This window comes from Peromyscus californicus, unplaced genomic scaffold (assembly GCF_007827085.1).
Source record: "Peromyscus californicus insignis strain IS unplaced genomic scaffold, ASM782708v3 Scaffold_10__1_contigs__length_136768540, whole genome shotgun sequence".
NCBI classification, from domain to species: Eukaryota; Metazoa; Chordata; class Mammalia; order Rodentia; family Cricetidae; genus Peromyscus; species Peromyscus californicus.
The window spans coordinates 13375022-13386172 of record NW_026294391.1 but is presented as its reverse complement, the minus strand read 5'-3'; the positions used below and the strand labels follow the sequence as shown (position 1 = coordinate 13386172).

Sequence of the window (11151 nt, the reverse complement as noted above, 5' to 3'; positions counted from 1 at the left end):
GGATAAGGAGGGCAAGAGGTTGGTCCCAGGCTAGATCCACCTGCTGCTGCAGTAAGAGGGCAACTACCTTATGGAAGCTGTTAAGACCAGTAGCGTGGAAGGATTGCAAAGACCCTCAACTTCTCTCTCTTTCTCTCTCTCTCTCTCTCTCTCTCTCTCTCTCTCTCTCTCTCTCTCTCTCTCTCTCTCTCTCTCTCTGTCTCTTTCTCTCTCTGTCTCTGTCTGTCTGTCTGTCTGTCTCTCTCATTCGTGTCACTAAAGAGTTAACCCCGGCCCGGCTCCAAGTCCTCCCCACAAGCCACTCCACTCCCCCTCCTCTTTTTTGCCCCCCTCCCTTCCCGCGCACGTCGCTAAGAGGTCATCAAGCGCTCTGCCCAGTCGCGTTCTCAAGCCTTACTCTTTCCCGCCCATCAAACCCGTAGCTGCTTACGAAGAGGTGTGCGCTCACCAAGGGGCGTGTTCCAGCTCCGGGAGACGCTGCGCGCCCCTGGGTTAGACCTCAGAGCTGCGCTAGCCATGGAGCGAAGCGGGTGCAAAGTTTGGCACCCCGCAAAGGGATGCCAGATAAGAGTGGGCGGACCGCCCGAGGGCTTTTTAGCCTTCCAGTCTTAGGGGCGTCGGCTGCCGGGACCCCAGACGGTGCGCTGCAATGGATGGTGTAGATTCGGCGGCCCAGGGCACTGCCCAGCCTCAGGATGGAGAGCAGCCGGCCGAGTCCCCTGAGCCGCCGCCGCCGCCTCCCGCTCCGCCGCCGGCTCCACCGCCGCCGGCTCCTCCACCAGAACCTGAACCAGAACCAGAACCTGCTCTGGGACTCTGCCCAGAGGCGACTCCAGAACCAGCCACAGAAACAGACGCAAATCCAACTCCAGAGCCGGCCCCGGAGCCGGCCCCAGGACCAGACTCAGAGCCGGACCCAGAGCCGGACCCAGAACTTGTCCCAGAGCCGGCCCCAGAGCCGGTCCCAGAATTTGCCCCAGAGCCGGCCCCAGAGCCGGTCCCAGAATTTGCCCCAGAGCCGGCCCCAGAGCCGGTCCCAGAATTTGCCCCAGAGCCGGCCCCAGAGCCAGCCCCAGAACCTACCCCAGGTCCAACCCTAGAGTTGGCCCCAGAACCGACTAGAGAGCCTACCCCCGATCTTGACACAGGGCTGGTCCTAGAGTCAGCCCCAGAACCTGCCGAGGAGGAGAGGGCCCCAGAGTCGTGCCCCGAGCCGACTCCAGAGAGTCCAAAGATGAGTTCAGCACTACAACTGTTGCAGGTGGTCCTCGCAGAGAAAGATCAAAAGCTATCTCCATTGCCATCTCCATTACCATCGCCCAAAGTGTCAACAACGTGGTCCAGAATAAAGGTAAGAAAAGACCCCGGGGGGAGGGGGGGCAAGGTGAGGTCGGATGGCTATGGAGTTTGCTGGACTCTGGGCATCCCTTGCATCCATTTGGCTGCCACTCACTGACCAGAAAGATGTGGGACTGGGAGAGCCTGGGGAAGCGGGAAGTGTCAAGGAAGCGGGAAGTGGTTGGGAGGCGGGAAGCAACATGTGGGAAAAAAAGAGTAGGCCGTTTAGGGTTCGGAAAAGAGGCGACAGCAGAGGTGGGAGTCATTGCAGTTTCCCCCATGGGAGGAAGTGAAAAAGCAGTGAGAGGCACCCCCAGGGAACGCAAGATACCTGAAGTATTTGGGGATAGCTCAAGGTACTTAAGTGGAAGACACCGAGTGGGGGAGGGCGATGGGACACACCTCTGGCACAGTCACTGCAGCAGAGGCCCAAGCCGCAGAGCCTCTGCCTGCTAGGCCCCCTCCCTGCCACTGAGGAGGAGGGGGCACATCAGCTGAGACGCCGCTGAAGACTCTCTAGGGAGGTCCCTGGTGCCTCTGTCCACTGCTAGGCACTGGTACTCCAGGCAGAGGTGAGGGGAAGGGCGGCGCCCACGCGCACTGCAGGGGAAGGGCAAGGTTCCCTGGGAGGAGTGGGGGAGCATGCGTGTGTTGAAGCCACCATTCTGTCTGCAGGATTTCCCAGCAGGTAGGTGCAAACACAGTGTGATACAGTGTGATGCGAGGCATCATACGCGCGGCCAACTGGCATCCTGAGCCAGGACCAGTTGGAATAGTACTGCAGTCCTTGTGTAGAGACGTGAGAACACGAGTTGGGTTTTGTGAGCAGAGCGTGTGAACCGCAACTTCATCTCTACGGCTCTACAGCAATTCCTTGTGAATGAAGGGTCCTCTGGCACCAGTCCACGCCAGAGGAGGGAGCAAGGTTTTGCGAAGTCTACCTCCGGTCTATCTGATTTTCTCTCTCTCTCTCTCTCTGGTCCCCACAGTCTAAAACCGTGAAAATTACGATAATGCGTATGCCTCACTTTAGCTTCCCCCTAAAAAAAATACACAGGTAGGGGCACAAGCAATAACACCAACAACACCAGCCTATCCTGCTGCTTGGCAGGGCTAGGAACATGTCTTGGGAATCCTATTGCTGTGAACTGCACACTTGTAGAATGCAGAATGCAGGGGTTTGGGGGTAGAACCGGCATCATGAAACAGCTTGCCAAATATCTGCAGTGAAAGTTTCAAAGAAGACAAAGGGTGGAAATTTAAATAAATAAAATGGGATGATAGTGACTTGGATAATTAAAAAATCAGGGATGGATCTTTCCCCTGTCCTGCAGATACCCTTCCTTGGGGAGATTTCAAGGAAGGGGGGTGGGCAGCTAAACAGGGAGGCCATCCTAACCCCAAGGCTAGCTGTTGTCTCTTTGGAAGGGTTTGCTCTAAGCTGGTGAGTGGGAGATGAGCAAGAATCACCTGACCTGTGGCCATCTTAAGTGAAATTTGAGGAACCAGACTGAATAACTGGCCTAGCTCCTTGATTACCTGGATGGTCTGCGAGGGCATTTTCCCTTTGGCCTCAGGAAGGCAGACTGGGGGCCAGGACCAATCCCCAGTGAAAATCATTCCTTAGCTCTAAAAGCATATTTCTACCAGCTTGACTGGAAAATGTCGGTTGCCAGATATGAGGATCAAGGCAAGGGGAATCAGGGTATTTTCCTTTATATTGTACTGGTTCACATATAGTGGTGCTCACTGACCTGTGACAGCATTCATAGGAGGCAAAGACCCCAGGGGGTTGCTGACTTTGGCCTCAGAAGAGTCAGGCATTTGTTAACCCACCTATCTGTAGAATGGAGTTAGGAACCCTAACTATCCATCCAGAAGGACCTGTAGATAAACTACTAGAGGCTCCTGGAGATTCCAAGGATGCAAAAGATGTAGGTAAATGCTCACAACGTTAAGGAATTCAATTCTCCAATATCTTCCATGCTGATATGCCATTGCCCTCTGGTGCAGTTGGCAACAGCTGATATTCAGTGATAGGGTCATTTTCTTCTTCATTATTTCAAGCAAGTAGCACTTGGAAACAGCTCACTTGCATCTTAACATTCAATACAAATAGATTGCCTTATTAGCTGGCGTAAGTGTGTTCTCAGATACTGCCTCCTTGAGGAAAGCTTGGGAAAACAGACAGACACACACACATGCACCGTCTAAAACACGTCTTAGTATTCAAAGAAATCCTTCATAGCCAATATGAAACCTAGCTTGAAAATTTTAAAAAAGAAACAGGCAAAAGCAAGTGGCTGAGAATATGACTGCATGTTTTTTCCAGGTAATATTGCTGGCTGGTATTTTAATAAACAAACAAACAAACAAACAAACAAATAAATAATGAGCATCTTCCTGCCTGTACTTCGTTCTCTTTGGAGCATTCAGTAAGGTTTCAGGACCTACTAGCTGCAGTCCTATGCAGACACTAGAGACTGAGAAAGGAGGCTCATGTTTGCTTTCGCAATAGCTACCAGGGTCATTAGAGTTTGTGAACCAAACCTATCTGCTCCTTCCCTTCTACAATGCTTTGATTCCCAGGAAATGAGCTTTGGTCTCCCACCTGGTGGCAGTAAATGTAAGTAAGGATGTGTGAATTGGTTCTTTAACAACACTATGACTCTCTTGGGGGGCATGGGACTTATATGAAGTGGATCATATTTGCTTCTCTCCCCTCAGTTGTGCCTGAAGAAAGACAGCTTGTATTTTTTATTTAATGGATTTTGAGCAGTTATGAAATTATAATCACACTGTATGAGTGACTGATGAAAATGTGCGGAGAAATGCACATTCGTGACTGTGATTTGTGGGGGGAGGGGTTTGTGGATCCCTATTAATGACTATACAGTAATTACCATCACCCCAAATCTATAAAAGTATAGTTTTTGCTCACTGAGCTGATGTTTTGGGGCACACATTTTCTTATAAAACAGAATTTTTCCAAATACTATCATCATGCATGTTTATTACTATGAAATTTTTTTTATTATTTCCTGAAAATAAAATAAAAATAAACTAAGGTTTGGCACCACCAAAATAGCAAACATTTATCATATATGATATTGGGTAAGTCTTACTTGATTATTTTATTAGCTTACCTGTTTCTGAGTTTCTCAAAAGTAGGGACTGTCTTTCTCAGTGATTGGTGCAATGCAGTACTCCTTGGGTTTGCTCAATAAGCACTTGCTAAAGCTTGGAACCTATCAACTCCATTTCCAGCAACACAGAGATTGTTGCTCAGAATAAATGAAAATACATTCTCATCAGTTTCAACGTGAGAATTAAAGGCTTATTTAAATAGCCTGATATATATATATATATATATATATATATAAATGTGTGTATAATCCCTTAATGATATGAAGTCAATTTAATAATATATATTAAATACCCCAATATATGTGATATGTATGTATACATGCATATGTATATACACATATATCCCTTAAAGAAGTGAAGTCAATTTAATAATATGTATTAAATATCCCAACATATGTAATATGTATGTATACATGCATATGTACACACACACAGAATTGGCATTGAAAAAATAATTAGGAGGAATATTACTAGCAATTTTTCAATAGCTAAAAGTGTCCTTATCCCAGCAGCAGCAGCAGACTAATGATGTTGTTGGTTTCATGCTTTTTTTCTTAAGTGTACAGAATATCTGCAGTAACCGTAAACAGCTTTAGGATTGCAGATTCAGATATTTAACCTGTTGAAGGTCAGGATGATATTGCTTTCTTACCTCTTGGGTTCTTTTTTTAACCATTTATTTGGTATATTTTGAGAGCTCCTGAGTATTTGCTGCAGGATGTCCTCGAAAAAAATAATGAGGTATTTGGTCAGTGCATCTTTTCTTTCTGAATGTACAATTCTTATGTATTTATAAAGATCTCCAGCTGGGGCTTCTGTAGGTCTGTAGTACAAAACGAAGGGCAGAACCTTTACCCATAATGCCTCCCAAGAAGAGGGGAAATAATCTACAGAGGCCAAAGAGCATTGTAAGAAGGCTTGCAAAATTTTTTCTGCTAGCATGGTTCTTTACAATTTATAGAACGCTTTCCTCTGTGTTTGTAACTTCTTCACTACTGTGAGGAAGGCAGTAGGGTAGCTAAGGACGAAGACAAAGCCAGATGGCTAATAGTATATATTGATTAATTTCTATGCTGTGGCACTTCTATGATATTAATATATTGCTTTGTGCAACACATAGGCTCCTCATTTATCTAAGGACAGCACTGACGTAGTTCCAAAGCAATGATTCCTGTTCTACTTCTGGTGTTCCCAGAGGGGTCTGGCATAGAGCAAGACCCTGAAAAGAAAAGAGTAACAGTGTAAGATCTTGAATCTATTCATCACAGAGATATTTGGGGGTCGAGAGGGAAATAAATAGAAGTCATGCTAAGGATAGGGACAAAGTGATCAACTTTGCCAATGCCCGCAAATTGTGACTGCCTCATTGAAAAAAACAGTAATTGTGAGGATAAATGAAGAAGGCCATGTATTTCAGGGAGCTGTACTGTCCTCATCAAAGCAAATGAACTTTAGTCTCAAAATAGAAAAACTCAATGTATGAGTATTTTTTTAAAAAAATATAGAGGTCCAAGCACCTTAGTTATTAAAATTTATCCCTAATCTAAAAATTATCAAAAGTAAGTCTAAGAAAGATTGTTTCTTAGCCGTCATCCAGGTCCTCAAAGCTACTATCTGTCAAAGAAAAGTTAGGAAGTAAAAAGGAGAAACCATCTTAAACAGTATTTGGACTCTTTAAAAGATCATGGAATTTATACATTTTGTACATACTCTGTAGCCCATGCCTGTTCTCTGATGCAAATTATGGAGGCAAAAACCACTCCTCCGAAGGAAATCTCTGACAGTCTCTAGGTTGCTCCCCAGCAAAGCTGCCAACATTGTTTCTTCCAGTTCCAGGAGATGTCCAAGACAAGCAAGAAAGGAGGTGAGTGGTTGTCAGGAGGAAGGACGGAGAGGAGCTTAAGGTATAGGACTTCATTTAGGAAGGACAAAGGTTTGAGACTTAGTTAATGCTGCTGCTTGGACAACTTGTGAACACACTCTAACCCACAAGATTGTGCACATTAAAATGTGATTAATCCCACAATATGTGAATTACATAATAATATAATATACATACATAATATACATAATACGTAATAATTGTTTTTTTAATTTTTTTTGCGGGGGGGGGGGGGGTGTTTTTGTTTTTCCAAGATAAGGTCTCTCTGTGCAGCTTTGGAGCCTCCCTGGAACTCACTCTGTAGATCAGGCTGGCCTCAAACTCACAGAGATCCGCCTGACTCTGCCTCCTGAGTGCTGGGATTAAAGGCCTGCGCCACCACTGCCCAGCACATCTGTAATTTTTAAAGACAAGGAAAAGTAAAATATCCTTCAGCCTCAAGATAATGAATTGCTATCCCCCACAAACACATAAAAGAAGCAAATTGCAAAATTATTTAAGAAGGGATTTTTTTTATTTCAAAAGGAGATTCTCTTAACTTCAAAAAAAAAAAGAAAGAAAGAAAAGAAAAACCCAAAGACAAACAAAAACCTCCTTATTCACTCCCATCCCCAACATTTAACTTTGTTTTAAATATAGAAGTATTTTAAAGGGTAAATACTCTCAAAATCCCCCATCAGTGGAATGTATTATCTCTTCATATATACATTCTCTTCTCCCACTCCTGAGTCTCACTATGTAGCCCTATATGGCCTGAACCTTGGTACCTATATCAAGCTAGCCTCAAATTCATGTCAGTCTCCTTGCCTTTGACTCCAGCATGTTAGAATTACATGTGTACCTAGCCCCGTGCATTTTCACTTAAAAATAAATAAATATTAAAATAAAGATTCCCTGATCTTATAAACATTGAATTTCCTGGGAAAGGAAAAGCAAAAGAAAAGAAATAGTAACTACTTCCAGGTGACCAAAGCACAGGTGTGTGTGTGTGTGTGTGTGTGTGTGTGTGTGTATGTGTGTGTGCGTGCGCGTGCGTGCGTGCGTGCGTGTGTGCACCCACTTGTGCAGCTGTATGTGCATGTATGCACTTGCATGCATGTAACTTCCTGTAAAGGCCAGAAGAGGACATCGGATTCCCTGGAGCTGGAGCTCCAGATGGTTGTCAGCCACTTGAGATGGGTGATGGAAATTAAACCCTAGTTCTCCGAAAGAACAGTGAGTGCCCTTAATATCTAAGCCATAGCTCGCCAGCCCCAAGAACCTATTCACAAAGTTTCTATTTCAAAATTTCTATGTGCTTATGAGGCTTCCATCTCTCACTGGAAGATGAGACTGGATAATTAGTCTCGACTGCCTGGTCAGCGAACCCCAGAGATACACCCCAGAGATAAGTCTCCCCAACTCTGAGATTATGAGCCTATACTATCACTCCTGGCTTTCCATGCCTTCATTCTTGCACTACAAGCACTTCACACCTTAAGTCACCTCCCCAAATGTAGCACGTGATGGTGGAGGGACTATTGTCAGTGAAATAAAACTAATTCCTCTTGGACACAAATGCTCAAGTCTCACAAAGGGTCATGAACTTTTCTTCCAAAATACACTTTAAAAATACAATTTTAATTAATTTATGCATTTAGTGTGTGTGTGTGTGTGTGTGTGTGTGTGTGTGTGCGCACATTCACAAACCTGTTCCATGGCGCCTTTAGTGCTTGGGACAATTTCAGAGAGTCAGTTCTCCCCTCACATCATGTGAGTCCTGGGGATCGAACTCCGCTCATCATGCTTGTTGGTAAGCGCCTTTCCCCACTGAGCCATCTTACTGACCCAGTTATTTTTAGAAGGAAAAATTAAAGAAACTATTTCTAGTGGGAACTGACCCACATTCACCCAAACCTAACAGCTTTATTATTAATATGTGATTTAAAAAAGTGAGCGAAGAATAGAAAAAGTAGTAGGGAAGAAACAAAGAAATGCAATAATGTCCATTTGAGGAAAAGCACCCCCAGCCTAACAAAGCCCCCCCTTTCTTTCTCAAAGTAAGTAAGTGTATTTAGACATGATCAGGTACATTCTGGGTGGCATAGCCATTTGGGAAATATATTAGAATTAGATAGGACATGAATAGGAATTTAAAAAAAAATCTTTCTTTTTGGCCAACAAAGATACCACCAATTCACCAAAGTTCCAGATAAATTTTTTTCCAGTGAGAGGGGGAAGGAAGGGAAAGATGGGAAGGAAAAATAAAATGAGAGTAAGGGTCCCTGGTCGACATAGTGAGCTCTACATAGAGAGACTGGAGAGAGAGAGGGAGAGGGGGAGGGGGAGGGGGAGGGGGAGGGGGAGGGGGAGGGGGAGGGAGAGACAGAGACAGAGAGTTTGTTTCTGCTAAGCAAGCACCTACCACTAAGCTACATCTACATTGCCATCCAATATGTACTGCTTGAGACAGTGTGTATTGTTCCTGGTCAATTCACCGCAACTCACAACAAAGTGGAAAAAAAGTCATCTTATATGACCCTTTCAAGTGGTGGGGGTACATCCAAATCCCAGGGCCATTATTTATATTTTATCATATTTGTTTTGTGCTTTGGATTATGATAAAGGGTCTCATGGAGTGTCAGCTTGTCTCCGGTGCAGCTAAAGCTGTCTTCAAACTCCTTATCCTCCACTTTCACCTCCCAAATGCAGAAATTACAGGCACATGTGCCTTTATCTTTTAAAATGTTGCTTGTTTGTTTTGTTTTATTTTTTGTTTTTCCAAGACAGGGTCTCATTATGTAGCTCTGGTTGTCCTAGAACTCACTATGTAGACCAGGCTGGCCTTGAACTCACAGAGATCCACCCACCTCTGCCTCCTGAGGTCTGAGATTAAAGGCTCGAACCTCTATACCCAGTGCTTAAATGTTTATTTTTAAAAAAAGATTTATTATATTTTATGTGTATGTGTCTTTTGCCTGAATGTACAACTGCGTACCATGTGTGTGCAGTGCCCTTAGAGGCCAGAAGAGGGCCTCAGATCCTCAGGAACCATGGCTACAGATGGTTGAGAGCCATCAATGTAGGTACAGGGAACCAAACCTGTGTCCTTTGCAAAAGTATTACACAGCCCATCTTTTTGTAAAAGGAAGGGAAAAGAAAGGAAAGAAAGGAAAAGAATTTTTTAAGAAAGGTTTTCCAAATCTAATTTTTTCAAACAAGTTATTTCATTTAAAGAAAAGGAAAGGGCACAAGCATGATGACCTGAGCTTGATCCCTAGAACCTAAGGTGGAAGGCACATCACACACACGCGCGCACACACACACACACACCACCACCACCATCATCATGATGTACGTTTTTTAAAAGAAAGGGAAAGAAAAGGGCTTTCCACTGAAGGCCTCCAGTGGTATTAAATTTGTGGCCATGGTAGTGCTTCTCTATAAGTCTATTTTGTTTTTGAGACAGTATCTTGCCCAGTTGTCCATGCTGATCTGGGACTCACAGTACTCTTGCCTCAGAGTCTTGCAATTGTACATGTGTACCACCCTGTCTTTCTTCTATTTTTAAAATTTGTTTTTAATTTTTAGATTTATTTACCTTATGAATGTTTTGTCTGCACATATGTATACATAACATGTGATGGCTGGTTTCTACAGACGTTGGAAGAGGGCATTGGATCCCCTGGAAATGGAGTTACGGATGGTTTTGGACACAATGTGGGTGCTGGGAACTGAACCCAGGCCCTCTGCAAAAGTAGCAAGTGCTCTTAAACACTGAGCCATCTTTTATTTTATTTTATTTTTGTTTGTTTATTCAGAGCTGAGGACCAAACCCAGGGCTTTGCGCTTGCTAGGCAAGCACTCTATCACTGAGCTAAATCCCCAACTCCAAATGAGCCATATTTTAATCCTCTAAAAATGTGTGTTCTTAAATTGTTATATGAGGTAATATATTTCAATGTAGCATTTTCATCCATCCTTAATTTTGGCTAATCTTCCTCATCCACTTTCCTCCCTCATCCCCATGCCTTTCTCCAGCAATCCTTTTCTTTTTTTTTTTTTTACTTTCATGTCTCATGTTTTCTATTAACCTCCTCAATAAATTTTTTAATAATTCTTTTTACCCACTAATGATTAGTCCTCTTTCTAGTTTCTTGACCTATACCCACACTCTCGCTCATAAATGCAAACACACACACACACACATACACACATACATACATACACACACACACACACACACACACACACACACACACACACACACACCTACCTAGGACCAGCATATGAGAGAGAATATAAAGATCTAAGTCTGGGTTACACCACTTAATAATTTCCAGAGACATCCATTTTTCTCCAAATTTCATTTTTCTTTAGTGCTGAACAGAATTCCATTGTGTAAATGTAGCATATTTTTTTTTTTATTTCTTCATTAGATGATGGATATCTAGGCTGATTCCATGTCTTGCTATTGTGAATACAGCAGCAACAAACATAAATGTACAAGCACCTGTGTAATAGAATATAGCTAGCCTTTTTAGTGGTATAGCTAGGCTATTTGACAATCCTATTTTTAAGTTTTTGAGGGGCTCCCACAATTATTTCTATGTGGTTATAACAGTTTATACTCCACCAACAGTCATCCCTTGTTGTCATTTATTTTCTTGATGATTGCTTTTCTGACTTGGGTGAGATGGGAACCTCAAAGCATTTTTTAATTTAAATCTTCCTGATGACTAAGAACGTTGTGCATTTTAAAAAGTATTTACAATTTCCAGTTTTTCTTTTGAGAACTGAATGTT

General features: G+C 43.5%; 1 protein-coding gene across 1 annotated transcript in view; it reads left to right on the top strand.

The window, feature by feature from the left end:
- Positions 1-465: 465 nt before the first annotated feature.
- Positions 466-11151, top strand: part of Dgkk (diacylglycerol kinase kappa) — a 129469-nt gene continuing 118783 nt past the window's right edge. The window contains 1 exon segment of the mRNA XM_052750517.1: positions 466-1351. Within this exon segment, the coding sequence (XP_052606477.1) occupies positions 650-1351 (702 nt within the window). The 5' untranslated portion in view covers positions 466-649.